This window comes from Anolis sagrei, chromosome 11, assembly GCF_037176765.1.
Source record: "Anolis sagrei isolate rAnoSag1 chromosome 11, rAnoSag1.mat, whole genome shotgun sequence".
In the NCBI taxonomy this organism is placed as follows: Eukaryota; Metazoa; Chordata; class Lepidosauria; order Squamata; family Dactyloidae; genus Anolis; species Anolis sagrei.
In genome coordinates this window covers 3,455,001-3,471,275 of record NC_090031.1, presented here as the reverse complement: position 1 = coordinate 3,471,275, position 16,275 = coordinate 3,455,001, and the positions used below count along the sequence as shown (strand labels likewise).

Genomic DNA, 16,275 nt, shown 5'->3' with positions numbered 1-16,275 from the left:
GTTCTGTCATGCTTTTCTTTATAGATAGAATCCTAGAATCATAGAAGAGACCTGGTGGGCCATCCAGTCCAACCCCATTCTGCCAAGAAGCAGGAAAATCACATTCAAATCAACCCTGACAGATGGCCATACAGCCTCTGTTTAAATGCCTCCAAAGAAGTAGCCACCACCACACTCCAGGGCAGAGAGTTCCACTGCTGAACAGCTCTCACCATCAAGAAGTTCTTCCTAATGTTCAGATGGAATTTCCTTTCTTGTAGTTTGAAGCCATTGCTCCACTGCGTCCTAGTCTCCAAGTTTTTCCCCTGACATTACGTACGGTTGTGTCCAACTCTGGGGGCTGGTGCTCATCTCCATTTAACCCAAAGAGCCAGCATTGTCCGGCTGCATGGACCACCGTTACCTTCCTGCAAGAGCAGTACCTATTGATCTACTCACATTTGCATGTTTTCGAACTGCTGGTTGGCGGAAGCTAGGGCTGACAATGGGAGCTCACACCACTACCCAGTTTCAAACCTGTGACCTTTCAGTCAACAAGTTTAGCAGCTCAGTGGTTTAACCCACTGTGTCAATATATTATTATTATTACACACATAATGCCAGAAGTTGATATGGGAAACTGCTAGCTTGACGGAAGCTGGGGCTGACAGCGGGAGCTCACGCCACTCCCCGGATTCAAACCTGTGATCTTTCGGTCAACAAGTTTAGCAGCTCAGTGGTTTAACCCACTGTGTCAATATATTATTATTATTATTATTATTATTATTATTATTATTACACACATAATGCCAGAAGTCGATATGGGAAAACAGGAGGGGTGTATTGCTTATAGGTCTATTTAGTTGATTGCTTTAATCCGAGTTCACATTTTACACCCAGGAAAGTTAGTTTTGGGGGGACTCCCAGCATCCCCAACCCAGCATGGCCATTGGCGATCTCCCATCCAAGTAGTAACTGAGGCTGGCCCTACTTACAAGCTCAGCAGCTCAGCACTTTAACTCACTGAGCCACCGGGGACCCATATATATATACCGTATATTCCGGCATATAAGACGACTGGGCGTATAAGACGACCCCCAACTTTTCCAGTTAAAATACAGAGTTAAGATGACTCCCATGCATAAGATTACACCCGCATATAAGACGACCCCTGACTTTTGAGAAGATTTTCTTGGGTTAAAAAGTAGTCTTATACGCCAGAATATACTGTATATCAAAACACGCATCAAAATACAATTGTATAAGAAGGCAGGACTGTTTTAGGTCTTTGTAAAGAATTCCAGAAGATTCAGAAGCCTATAATAAATATACAATATCTGACATAGGCCAGCAGAATGTCAGATAAACGAAAATGTCGGATAATAGGGAGTCTCCTATGGTTACCCGTCTGACGTGGAGCTAGACACCTAGAAAACTAACTACAGGGACTTAGAGTTTATTGATATATTTACATTTATATGCCGCCCTTCATACCCCAAAGGGAACTTACAAGATATATATACATACAATATACTGTATTATTACCATAGTACAATAACAGTATTAAATATTACTATATTGTACTATACCATTATATTGTAATATTATTATTAATATTACACGTAATATAAATATATAATTACAATATATTGTTATTAGTAGTATATGGCATTACGTTATAATATTATAACTATTATATGTATATACAATATATTATATTATTAGCATAGTACAATATCAGTATTATATATTTCTATATTGTACTATACCATTATATTGTAATATTATTATTAATATTACATGTAATATACATATATAGTTATAATATATTAGTAGTAGTAATATATTGCATTATATTATAATATTATAAATATTATATGTATATACAATATATTATATTAGCATAGTACAATATCAGTATTATATATTGTACTATACCATTATATTGTAATATTATTAGTAATATTACATGTAATATAAATATATAATTATTTATATTTATATATTATATATTTATATTATTATAAAACAATTTTATTAGTATTATATTGCATTACATTATAATATTATAAATATATATTATAATATAATATTATACAATATATTACATTATTTGCATAGCACAATATCAGTATTATATATTACTTTATTGTACTATACCATTATACTGTAATATTATTAATATTACATGTAATATAAATATATAATTATAATATATTATTATTAGTATTATATTGCATTACATTATAATATTATTACACAGCACAGGAGGCAAGGCAAGGCCTCGGGGCTAGAGTGGCCCAGCAGGAAGTGCCCGGATGCGGAATAGGAGCATGGAAATCACAGAGGGAAAGAGGGAGGACACTTCCGCTTCCAGCCCTGCCTCTTTTCCCTTTTCCCTTCCTCCCTCTTCGTTTTCCTAATCTTGCCTTTTTCACATATTGGGAATGGAGAGAGTTGAGAAGTGCTCCTTTAATTGAAGGGGAAATGCTGCATAAGAGCGTCGGATAAGATGGAATGTCAGATAAAAAAAGGTCGGATAAGCAAGACTCCACTGTTATTGTTATTTATAGCTCACTTTCCCCTCTCAAACAAGGCTCAAAGCACTTTTCAGGTCCCACTAGGAGGTAGGTCATAATCCCAAAGAGCAAAACATCGGCTTTCCATTGTTGTTGTTGTTGTTATTATTATTATTAGCTCACTTTCCCCTCTCAAACAAGGCTCAAAGCCCCTTTCAAGTCCCACTAGGTCATAATCCCAAAGAGCAAAACGTTGGATTTCCATTATTATTATTATTATTATTATTACTACTACTACTACTATTATTATTAGCTCACTTTCCCCCCTCAAACAAGGCTCGAAGTCCCTTTCGAGTCCCACTGGGAGGTAGGTCATAATCCCAAAGAGCAAAACATTGGATTTCCATTATTATTATTATTATTATTATTATTACTACTACTACTACTACTACTATTATTATTAGCTCACTTTCCCCTCTCAAACAAGGCTCAAAGCCCCTTTCGAGTCCCACTGGGAGGTAGGTCATAATCCCAAACAGCAAAACATTGGCTTTCCGTTGTTGTTGTTGTTGTTATTATTATTATTATTATTATTAGCTCACTTTCCCCCCTCAAACAAGGCTCAAAGCCCCTTTTGAGTCCCACTGGGAGGTAGGTCATAATCCCAAAGAGCAAAACAGCTTTCCATGTTTGTAGTGACATTTAAAAAGACTTCCTACCTGACGCTGGGCTTCCCTGGTTCATATCCAAACCTTTCCTGCTCTTCCTCCCAAGCTCCCCCTATTCCTTCGAGCTCCCTCCTGGCTTAAGGAAGCTCGGGTTTATTTCCGGCTGCACTGAAACGAGAACGCAAGCGTCATGGCGATGCTTTGGGAAAAAAGGACGGTCCCGGGATTGCTTAGAAACGTAAGTGTGTGTGTTTTTAATCAGTATAAATAGGGAACGAGTCGTACAAAAAAAAGGAAGCGACGGAAAGCCTGGCGTTTTTAAAAAAACAACAACGGAGTCTTTTGACGGAAGAGGCGGAAGGAGAATCCTCGTCCGTTCCGCAATCGTTACGGGAAGTCCGTCCCTCGGCCAGAGAGAGGAGGCATCGTCTTTGTAACGGGAACTCCATGCCCGGGAATCTCTCTCTGTCTCCTCCCAAACCCCAAACGGCAGCGACGACGTCCCTCGCCCGGAGGCCCTGGACCGACCCCCGACCCCCGAAGCAGGTGGACAGGGATCCTCCTTCGGGAAGGGAGCCTTATCTCTGGACGTGTCGGACGAAGGCCTGCACCAGCTGGAAGAGCGGCTCCTGCGCTTCGGGCCCCGATTTGGAGGGAGGCTTGCCCTGCGGAGAAGGGAGGGGCCCCGAAGACGGGGAGGAAGGGCCCCCGCGGCGGAAGTAGCGGGAAAGGCTGGACAGGAGGGTGCTCTGGAAGGAAGGAAAGAAGAGAAAGGAAAGAAGGGGGAATGGGAGGGAGTAGGAAGAGAGGAAGGAAGTAATGGAGAAATGCAAGAAGGTAGGAAATAAGAGACGGGGAAGGAAGGAAGGAAGGAAGGAAGGAAGGAAGGAAGGACGGAAGGAAGAGAAGGAGGGACAAGAAGGGATAGAGGGAGGGAGAAATGAAGGAAGGAAAAAGGAAGGGAATGATGGATGGATGGAAGGAAGGAAAGAGAGGGAGAAAAGAAAAGGAGGGAAGGAGGAAGGAAGAGGGAGGGAGGCAGAAAGAAGAGAAGGAGGGAGAAAGCAAGGAAGGTAGAAAAGGAAGAAGTGAGAAGGTGGAAGGGAGGGAGGGAGGGAGGAGGAAAGGAAGGGAGGAGAGAGAGAGGGAAAAAGGAAAGAAGAAAGGAAGAAAAAGAGAAAGAGGGAGGGAGATAGGAAGAAAGAAAAGGATGAAAGAAAGGGAGAAAGTAAGGAGGGAAGAAAGAAGAGAGGGAGGGAAGAAAGAAGAGAGGGAGGAAGGAAAGAAGAGAGAAAAGTAAAAAGGAAGGAGGAAGGAAGAGGGGGAGGGAGGGAGGGAAGGAGAAGGGGAGGGGGAAGGAAGGGAGAGAGGGGGAAAAGGAGGAAGAGAAGGAGAAAGGAAGGATGGATGGAAGGAAGGAAGATAGGAAGAGAGGGAGGGAGAAAGGAAGAGAGAAAAGGATGAAAGGAAAAGAGTAAAGGAAGGAAAAAAGTGAGGGAGGGAGGAAGGAAGAGGGGGAGGAAGGGAGAAAGGAAGGAAGGAAGAAAAGGAGGGAGGGAGGAAAGAAGGGGAGAAAAGGAGGAAGTGAGGTAGGGAGAAAGGGCGGAAAGAAGGGAAGGAGGAAGGGAGGGAGAAAGGATGGGAGAGGAAGAAAAGGAGGGAGAAAGGAAAGAAGGAAGGGAGAAAGGAAGAGAGGAATGGAAGGAGGGAGGAAAGGAAGAGAAGGAAGGAGAGGGAGGAAGAGATGAAGGAAGAGAGGGAGGGACGCAGGAAGGGAGAAAAGAAAGAATGAAGGGAGGACGGAAGGAAGGGAGGGAGAGAGAGAGAGACAAAGGAAGGACGGAAGGGAGAAAGGAAGGTAAGGAGAGAGAGGAAGGAAGCAGACAGGCAGGCCAAGCAAGAAAGGAGAGAACCAGACATGCTAGATTATGCTCTGCACACCACAAATTAATGTGATCTTAAAGATGTACTTAACGAGATATGTCCTTAACTATGTTGTGCCTGGCCTTGAGCCAAAAGTAGAAGCACGGAATACACTGAAAAACATTATTATTATATTTTAACTATAATGCCTTTTAGCAGACGTGTTTCAACACTCTTATGTTCTTCTCTCTGCATGTTAACTATGTTGCGCCTGTATTGATCATCATAGAAACTCCTTACAGCTCAGAATTGTGGTTGTTATTCCACCCATGATACCAATACTCAAAGCTAGCAAATGCCCTTTCCCCCCAACTCTTAGAAGCAAGCAGTGGTAATAGAATCCTTTTAATCAGAGGCTGGATGGTCATCTGTCAGGAGGAATTAGATTGTGTCTTCTTTTATAATATAAATGGGGATGGATTGGTTGGCCCTTGGGGACTTCTCTAGAAGTACAACTATTATTATTATTATTATTATTATTATTATTATTATTATTAGAAACACAACAAGACACAGCAGACTATTATTATTATTATTATTATTATTATTATTATTATTTCCTTACCAGCTCTGAGCTGAGCTCCTGCTTCATGCGCTGCTTGTCCCGTGCGTGAACTGCTGGGTCTTTCAGGTACCGAACGGCCTGAGAGATGAGCAGGTAGAAACAGTTCTCCATTGTAAACATCAGGAGCGACCTGGAAAGAGAGGGGACAGTAATGCAGGACGGACCCAGTTCTCAATAGAGAGGGGTCCATTCCAGACACACTCCAGTGCCGGTTTTCCATGTAGATGGATGACACTACGTCACACGATTTCTGTTCCGGGCTTATAAATGTCATTCCCTAATTGGTTCTATCATTAAAAACGTGGGAAAAGTTGATTATACTGCAAAAACAAGGAGGGCCAATCACAAGACCCTCCCAATGTAATGTTGTTATTATTATTAGTAGTACGAGTAGCAGTAGTAGTAGACGATGGGACCAGACAATGAGACGCTATGGATTTCTGTTTTATTGATTTTGTTATGGTTTTTATTATATGTTCATGCTTTTAATTGTATTTATGGTATTGTGGACATTGAATTTTGTCCTGCAAACCGCCTTGAGTCGCCTGTAGGCCAAGAAGGGCGGTATACAAATACAGTAACTAAGTAAGTAAGTAAGTAAGTAAGTAAGTAAATAATGTTAGGTAAACACTCAGCTACTCTTAGCAGCAGCAGCAGGAATAAGAGCAATGTGCAAACACTCAGCTACACTAAGCAGCAGAAGTAGTAGTAATAATAATAACAACAACAACAACAACGTTAGGCAAACACTCAGCTACTCTTAGCAGCAGAAGTAGTAGTAATAATAATAATAACAACAACGTTAGGCAAACACTCAGCTACTCTTAGCAGCAGAAGTAATAATAATAATAATAATAATAATAATACTAACAACAACAATGTTAGGCAAATACTCAGCCATTCTAAGCAGCAGAAGTAATAATAATAATAATAATAATAATAATAATAACAACAATGTTAGACAAACAGCCATTCTAAGCAGCAGAAGTAATAACAACAACAATAACAACAATGTTAGGCAAACACTCAGCTACTCTTAGCAGCAGAAGTAATAATAATAATAATAATAATAATAATAACAACAATAACAATAATAATGTTAGGCAAACACTCAGCCATTCTAAGCAGCAGAAATAATAACAACAACAACAACAACAACAACAACAGCAACAATGTTAGGCAAACACTCAGCCATTCTAAGCAGCAGAAATAATAATACTAATGATAATAATAACAACAACGTTAGGCAAACACTCAGCCATTCTAAGCAGCAGAAGTAATAATAATACTAATGATAATAATAACAACAACGTTAGGCAAACACTCAGCCATTCTAAGCAACAGAAGTAATAACAACAACAACAGCAACAATGTTAGGCAAACACTCAGCCATTCTAAGCAGCAGAAATAATAATAATACTAATGATAATAATAACAACAACGTTAGGCAAACACTCAGCCATTCTAAGCAGCAGAAATAATAATAATACTAATGATAATAATAACAACAACGTTAGGCAAACACTCAGCCATTCTAAGCAACAGAAATAATAATAATACTAATGATAATAATAACAACAACGTTAGGCAAACACTCAGCCATTCTAAGCAGCAGAAGTAATAATAATACTAATGATAATAATAACAACAACGTTAGGCAAACACTCAGCCATTCTAAGCAGCAGAAATAATAATAATACTAATGATAATAATAACAACAACGTTAGGCAAACACTCAGCCATTCTAAGCAACAGAAGTAATAACAACAACAATAACAACAATGTTAGGCAAACACTCAGCCATTCTAAGCAGCAGAAATAACAACAACAACAACAGCAACAATGTTAGGCAAACACTCAGCCATTCTAAGCAGCAGAAGTAATAATAATACTAATGATAATAATAACAACGTTAGGCAAACACTCAGCCATTCTAAGCAGCAGAAGTAATAACAACAACAACAGCAACAATGTTAGGCAAACACTCAGCCATTCTAAGCAGCAGAAATAATAATAATACTAATGATAATAATAACAACAACGTTAGGCAAACACTCAGCCATTCTAAGCAGCAGAAGTAATAATAATACTAATGATAATAATAACAACGTTAGGCAAACACTCAGCCATTCTAAGCAGCAGAAATAATAACAACAACAACAGCAACAATGTTAGGCAAACACTCAGCCATTCTAAGCAGCAGAAGTAATAATAATACTAATGATAATAATAACAACAACGTTAGGCAAACACTCAGCCATTCTAAGCAGCAGAAGTAATAATAATACTAATGATAATAATAACAACGTTAGGCAAACACTCAGCCATTCTAAGCAGCAGAAGTAATAACAACAACAACAGCAACAATGTTAGGCAAACACTCAGCCATTTTAAGCAACAGAAGTAATAACAACAACAACAGCAACAATGTTAGGCAAACACTCAGCCATTCTAAGCAGCAGAAATAATAATAATACTAATGATAATAATAACAACAACGTTAGGCAAACACTCAGCCATTCTAAGCAGCAGAAGTAATAATAATACTAATGATAATAATAACAACGTTAGGCAAACACTCAGCCATTCTAAGCAACAGAAGTAATAACAACAACAACAGCAACAATGTTAGGCAAACACTCAGCCATTCTAAGCAACAGAAGTAATAACAACAACAACAGCAACAATGTTAGGCAAACACTCAGCCATTCTAAGCAACAGAAGTAATAACAACAACAACAGCAACAATGTTAGGCAAACACTCAGCCATTCTAAGCAGCAGAAATAATAATAATACTAATGATAATAATAACAACAACGTTAGGCAAACACTCAGCCATTCTAAGCAGCAGAAGTAATAATAATACTAATGATAATAATAACAACGTTAGGCAAACACTCAGCCATTCTAAGCAGCAGAAGTAATAACAACAACAACAGCAACAATGTTAGGCAAACACTCAGCCATTCTAAGCAACAGAAGTAATAACAACAACAATAACAACAATGTTAGGCAAACACTCAGCCATTCTAAGCAACAGAAGTAATAACAACAACAATAACAACAATGTTAGGCAAACACTCAGCCATTCTAAGCAACAGAAGTAATAACAACAACAATAACAACAATGTTAGGCAAACACTCAGCCATTCTAAGCAGCAGAAATAACAACAACAATAACAACAATGTTAGGCAAACACTCAGCCATTCTAAGCAACAGAAGTAATAACAACAACAATAACAACAATGTTAGGCAAACACTCAGCCATTCTAAGCAGAAGTAATAACAACAACAATAACAACAATGTTAGGCAAACACTCAGCCATTCTAAGCAACAGAAGTAATAACAACAACAATAACAACAATGTTAGGCAAACACTCAGCCATTCTAAGCAGCAGAAATAACAACAACAACAACAACAATGTTAGGCAAACACTCAGCTACTCTTAGCAGCAGAAGTAATAATAATAACAATAATAATAATAGTAACAATGTTAGGCAAACACTCAGCCATTCTAAGCAGCAGAAATAACAACAACAACAATGTTAGGCAAACACTCAGCTACTCTTAGCAGCAGAAGTAATAATAATAACAATAATAATAATAGTAACAATGTTAGGTAAACACTCAGCCATTCTAAGCAGCAGAAATAACAACAACAACAACGTTAGGCAAACACTCAGCTACTCTTAGCAGCAGCAGGAATAAGAGCAATGTGCAAACACTTGGCTACTCCAAACAGCAGAAGTAATAATAATAATAATAAACATCATCATCATCAACAGCAGCAGGATACATACTTGAGGGTTTTGTTCCCTTCCTGTCCGGCAGGTGGTTCGGGAGACTCCTTCTTCTTGTCCAGCTTCATGTGGAAAAGGGAAAGAACACGCGTGACCGTCAAGGAGAGCAAAGAAGAGCGCGACCGGAATCGATCTAACCCTTATTGCTAGGATAGATATGATTGTACAGAGATGTGACTGAGAAAGGTATATATGATAGCGATATCAAAGAATCTTAGAGATGGAAGGGACCTCTAGAGGCCATCCAGTCCAACCCCCTCCTGCCATAAAGGAAGACACCGTCCGATCCCTCCCAACAGAGGGCCATCCAGCCAGAGATATGATTGAGACAGACAGACAGATGCATATATATATATATATATATATATATATGAGATTGAGAAAGAGATATGATCCTTCTGGGGCGTACCTCTCCCAGCATGTTGAGGGCCACATTGACAGTGGCCAGCAGTGTCCCAAAGGAAGGGGCCACCTCGGAGTCAAAGGCCGGAGTCGTAAAGCTCAGCAGGAAGAGGACGTTGTATTCTGCGAGGTCCAACGACTGCAAGAAAGATGTGTGTGTATATATATATATATATATATATATATATATATCTCGAAAGGCATAAATCACACCAATAATAATAATAATAATAATAACCTTGCAGCTTCAAAGCCTGACTGCTTCCTTTGTTCCTAGATTCCTTTAATCATAGGTTTTTATATGTTTTATTGTGCTTTAATTTTAAATTTTAACTTAAATGAATTTTAACTGTAACGTTGTCCTAAGGTATTGAATAGTTGCCTATATGTAAAGCTGCCTTTTCGGGGTAGAGAAAGACGGGATTATAAATAGGGTAAATAAACATAGAATCAGGGCAGTAAATGAAGAGCAATACTTTAAAAAAATCAGGGAAATTCCAGATAGGGAATAATCAGGGCCAGCTAACTCCTCCCAACCAAGGATTTCCCCCCAGGCAGGAAGCAGCCAGGCCTTGAAGCTGCCAGGTTATTCAATGTTACTCAAGGTGGCCAATGGCAACATTCACACTTGCCCCAAACAGACAAGAGTTCTTCCTCCCACACCCTGGACATTAGTCCCCAGAGGGTGCCTCCAGGCAACAAAGGCCAGGCTACCTCTATGCAGATACCCTCACTGACTGACTTTATTTTATTTATTTATTTTAGTTGCTATATTTATACCCCACCCTTCTCACCCCGAAGGGGACTCAGGGCGGCTTACAAACTACTTTACAGCTGCAAGGTCGTTCAATGCTAATCAAGGTGGCCAATGGCAACATTCACACTTGCCCCACCCTGGACATTATTCTGCAGAGGGTGCTTCCAGGCAATAAAGGCCAGGCTACCTCTATGTAGATAATGTAATGCAATATAATACTACTAATAATATATAATAATAATAATAATAATAATAATATATTTATATTATATGTAATATTACTAATAATATTACAATATAATCGTATAATACAATATAGTGATATTTAATACTGATAATGAAATAATATGGTATCTTGCATGTATATATATATATATATCTTGTAAGCTGCACTGAGTCCCCTTCGAGGTGAGAAGGGCGGCATATAAATGTCGTAAATAAATAAATAAATAAAAATACCCTCACTGATTGACTTTGCAGCTGCAAGGCCCTTCAATGCTAATCAAGGTGGCCAATGGCAACATTCACACTTGCCTCTGACAGACAAGAGTTCTTTCTCCCACCCTGGGCATCATTCCATAGGGATATATAGTATAAACCCCACCTGTCTAGTTTCTAAATAAATAAATAAAATACCCTCACTGATTGACTTTGCAGCTGCAAGGCCATTCAATGCTAATCAACGTGGCCAATGGCAACATTCACACTTGCCTCCGACAGACAAGAGTTCTTTCTCCCACCTTGGACATCATTCCATAGGGATGTATACAGTATAAACCCCACTTGCCTAGTTTCTAAATAAATAAATAAATAAAATACCCTCACTGACTGACTTTGCAGCTGCAAGGCCATTCAATGCTAATCAACGTGGCCAATGGCACCATTCACACATGCCTCCGACAGACAAGAGTTCTTTCTCCCACCCTGGGCAACATTCCACAGGGATATATACAGTATAAACCCCACTTGCCTAGTTTTTAACAGACCTCACAACCTCTGAGGATGCCTGCCATAGATGTGGGTGAAATGTCAGGAGAGAATGCTTCTCGAACACAGCCAGACAGCCCATAAAACTCACAGCAAAGCAATGATTCTAGCCATGAAAGCCTTCGACAACATATTATTCTATGATCCCAACCACTACCATCCTTAAAGGGGCAGGCTGCAGAAAAGGGGGTGTACCTGATCGAGGAGGATCTGGCAGATGTCCGGGGTGAAGTGGCGCAGGGCAGCCAGGGATTTGCTGAGGATCTTCAGGAGGCCGTACTGGACGGTGTGCAGGGAACGCTGCTCGGAGGCTTCCACCTCGGGGCTCGGGGCCTTGGCCAAGGCAGAGGGCGGCGGCTGCTGTTGCGGGGGGCGCGGAAGGGCACGGGCAACGGCCGGCAGCGGCGGAGGGAGGGACTCCCCGTTCTTGGCCTAAGACAGAAGCAGACGTAAAGACCGCCGTGAGGAGAGGGGAGTAACCACATTATTTTCCATGGATTACTTGTTTCTACCCACAGACATAAGGACAGCCATAAGGAGAGGCAAATTATAATAATAACTACAATTATTATTATTATTATTATTATTATTATTATTATTATGTGTTTCTACCCATAAACTGGAAATAGGTTTTAAGAATAATATTAATATTATTGTTATTGATTATGGATTATTTGTTTCTACCCACAAACTTAAGTACAGGCATAAGGAGAGGCTAACAACAACAACATCAACATCAACAATAATTCATTATTTGTTTCTATCCGCAGACATAAGGACAACTATAAAGAGAAGTGTGTAAGAAATAGAAATGATTATTATTTTGTTCTTGCCCACAAACAGAATGTGAATAATACTATTCTTCTTGATCATCATCATCATCATCATCATCATCACCATTTATGTATTATTTGTTTCTACTCACAGACATAAGGACAGCCATAAGGAAAGGCAAATAATAATAATAATAATAACGATAATAATAGCAATTATTATTATTATTATTATTATTATTATTATTCTGATACAAAAACACAACAAATGAGATCTCTATGCTGGATTTCGTATCACAAAACCACAAGTCGAAGAATTATTATTATTATTATTATTATTATTATTATTTATTATGTGTTTCTACCCATAAACTGGAAGTAGGTTTTAATAACAATATTAAAATTATTAATATTATTTTTATTTTTATTATTCATGGATTATTTGTTTCTACCCACAGACATAAGGACATAAGGACAGCCATAAGGAGAGGCAAATAATAATAATAACTATTATTATTATTATTATTATTACTAGCTGTGCCCTGCCACGCGTTGCTGTGGCCTATAGTAAAACTTATCAAATTTGAGGTAGATATCTGGACTATGATGAAAGAGAGGTCCCTACCTATTCCTTCCCCCTTTTCCTCCCCCTTTCTCTCCTTTCTTCCTTCTCTCCCTCTTTCTTTCTTTCACTACTTGGTTTCATCCTTCTCTCTTTCTTTCCTTCATTCCTTCCCCCTTTCTTCCTTTGCCTTTCTTCCCTCCCTGTTTGCTTCCTTCTTTCTCTTTTTATTTCCTTTTATTTCACCACCATCATAACAATAACAATAATGCAATGCATTGCCTCCGGGACCTGACACCTCTCCCATTCCCCCTCAAAGGGTCTCAGAGGAAGAATAATAGCATCATAATAATCATAGAAATAACAACCTTTACCCGCCACGTGTTGCTGTGGCCAATCTTCCCTCTTTCTCTCCTTCTTTCCCTCCCTCCCTCCTTCCTTCCTTCCTTCCCATCTTTCCTTCTCCTCTTCTTTCTCTATCTCTTTCCTTCCTTCCCCCTTTTTCTTTCTCTTCTGCTGTCTCTCTTTTCTTTCCTTCCATCTTTCATTTTCTTTCCTTTTCTTCTTCCTGTAACTTTCCTTCCTTCCCCCTTTTTCTTTACCTCCCTTTCTCTTTCTTCCTTCTTTCCTTCCTTCCTGTCTTTCCTAGATTTTGACAGGGCGGGAAGGGGCGGGGTGGGGTTTGGAGGTGGCCTGAAGTAAAAGGAGGTAAGATTGGGGCAGGGGAGTGATGGAGCGTGGGGTTGCGTGTGTGTGTGCGGCAGCGGGGGGAGTGATGGAGCGTGGGGTTGCGTGTGTGTGTGCAGCGGCGGGGGGAGTGGAGTTGCGTGTGTGTGTGCGGCGGCGGGGGGAGTGGGGTTGCGTGTGTGTGCGGCGGTGGGGGGAGTGATGGAGAGTGGGGTTGTGTGTGTGTGTGTGGCGGCGGGGGGAGTGGGGTTGCGTGTGTGTATGCGGCGGCGGGGGGAGTGATGGAGCGTGGGGTTGCGTGTGTGTGTGCGGCAGGGAGTGTGTGTGTGCGGGAAGCGGCGCGGCTTGGAATGGGCATGGTTTCTGCAGAGGGAACGTTGGCCGGAAGGCCATGTGCGCGCGCCAGGGAACTTGCGGCTGGGCGCCAATGCGCATGCTCAGTTGTTTTGCCGTTTTGTGAGTGTGTTGTTGTGTTGTTTTTCATTTTGAGTAGGTATGTTTGTACCTTGTGGGTTGTGTTATGGGCACGGGGATTTTGGTTAAGTTTCGTTGGGGATTTTTGAGTTTTGTTTCCTCGTTGGATGCCCCTAACAAATTTATATATATAGATTATTATTATTATTATTATTATTATTATTGTGTTTCTACCCATAAACTGGAAACATTAACATTATTAATATTATTGTTATTATTTATGTATTATATGTTTCTACCCACAGACATAAGAACAGACATAAGGAGAGGCAAATAATAATAAAAACTACAATTATTATTATTATTGTGTTTCTACTCATAAACTGGAAGTAGGTTTTAATAATAGTATTAAAATTATTAATATTATTGTTATTATTCATGGATTATTTGTTTCTACCCACAGACATAAAGACAGCCCATAGGGAGAGGCAAATAATAATAAAAACTACAATTATTATTATTATTATTATTATTATTATTATGTGTTTCCACCCATAAACTGGAAGTAGGTTTTAATAATATTAATATTATTGTTATTATTCATGGATTATTTGTTTCTACCCACAAACATAAGTACAGCTAACAACTATTATTATTATTATTATTATTATTATTATTATTATGTGTTTCTACCCATAAACTGGAACTAAAAACTTGGATGTTTGAGCAAGTCTTCAATTGACCTTCATCGTGATGTTTTATCTGACCATGGATTAGCAATCAAGACAACGAATTGGATGATGATTTTAACTATGAGATGTCCCGATCTGTATTGGTGGCCCAATACTGTGTATGTTTTTTGTATGTATTCTTAAATTTTAGCTTTCTATGCTTAGTGAATTGTATATTTTAACACTGTATATTTTAACATTGTATTTTTTAACATGTTGTAAACCGCGATGAGTCGCCGCACGGGCTGAGATATCGCGGTATACAAGCATACCAATAAATAAATAAATAAATAAATAAATAAATTTTAATAATGATATTAAAATTATTAATATTATTGTTATTATTATTCATGGATTATTTGTTTCTACCCACAAACATAAGTAGTCATAAGGAGAGATGGGTAAGATATAATAATAATAATAATAATAATAATAATTATTATTATTATTATTATTATTATGTTACTACCCACAGACAGGAAGTGGTTTTGTTTTTACCCAGAGACATAGGGAAAGCTGTAAAAAGAAGTGGGTACTAAATGAAAATATTATTATATTAATATATTATTATTATTACTATTTTTATAATGATAGTAGTAGTTGTAATTGTAGAGAATTATTTGTTTCTACCCACAGGTATAAGGAAATACATAAGGAGAATCCAGAAATGCATAATAATAATAATGATTATAATAATAATAATAATTGTTTCTATCCATAAACCTATAGAATTGTTTCTATAGGTTTTAAATGCATCATGGTGTCATTGTTTTTAGTGTTTTATTGTTTTGCTTGATGTTTTATTATTTGCTTTATGAGTTTTTACTGTTGTATTTGTATGCTGTTGTTTTGTTGGTGGCTTTGGCCTTTGTAAGCCGCATCGAGCCCTTCAGGAGATTTTAGCGGGGTATAAATAAACTTAATAATAACAATAATAAATATCCACAGACATACAAAAATGCATAAATAATAATTTTTTTTGTTTCTATCCACAGACATAAAAATGCATAAATATTATTATTATTATTATTATTATATTATTTGTTTCTATCCTCAGACACAAAAAAAGTCACGAAAAATTGTGGAGCATGCACACATGGCTACTATGTAGGCTGGCACCATCCAATAATTTTCTTTTCAGGATATTTAAGCATTGAAAGCTTCTCTGGAGCTTCAAGGGAAGGAAAGGAGGTCTTTCCTTTCTGCCTCAAGGTCTTCTCACCTGTAAGTAGTGCTGTAGCATCTTACGGCTGTGGAGCAGCGAGGTGCAGGCCTGGCACAGGTAGCAGAGGTTCACCTGGAACAAGGAAAGAGATCTCAACTGAAGCCTTGGACTGTTCGGAAGAAAAAAAAGAGAATCCGATCCCTCCTGACAGATGGCCATGCAGCCTCACAGATATTAGCACTTTCCTAGAGAGATAGGGATATAGAATCATATCGCTCGGAGATGGTCCAGTCCAACCCCTTTCTCCCAGGCAGGAAAAGCACAATCTGATCCCTCCTG

General features: G+C 38.8%; 1 protein-coding gene across 1 annotated transcript in view; it reads right to left on the bottom strand.

The window, feature by feature from the left end:
- Window positions 1-3,392: 3,392 nt before the first annotated feature.
- NUP188 (nucleoporin 188) overlaps window positions 3,393-16,275 on the bottom strand; it is a 57,431-nt gene continuing 44,548 nt past the window's right edge. Inside the window, exons 39-44 of the mRNA XM_060757523.2 lie at window positions 15,994-16,068; window positions 11,800-12,036; window positions 9,868-9,999; window positions 9,459-9,520; window positions 5,655-5,784; window positions 3,393-3,915 (exon numbers count right to left, since the gene is read on the bottom strand). Coding sequence (XP_060613506.2) covers window positions 3,745-3,915; window positions 5,655-5,784; window positions 9,459-9,520; window positions 9,868-9,999; window positions 11,800-12,036; window positions 15,994-16,068 — 807 coding nt within the window. The 3' untranslated portion in view covers window positions 3,393-3,744. The remainder of the gene's footprint in view (window positions 3,916-5,654; window positions 5,785-9,458; window positions 9,521-9,867; window positions 10,000-11,799; window positions 12,037-15,993; window positions 16,069-16,275) is intronic.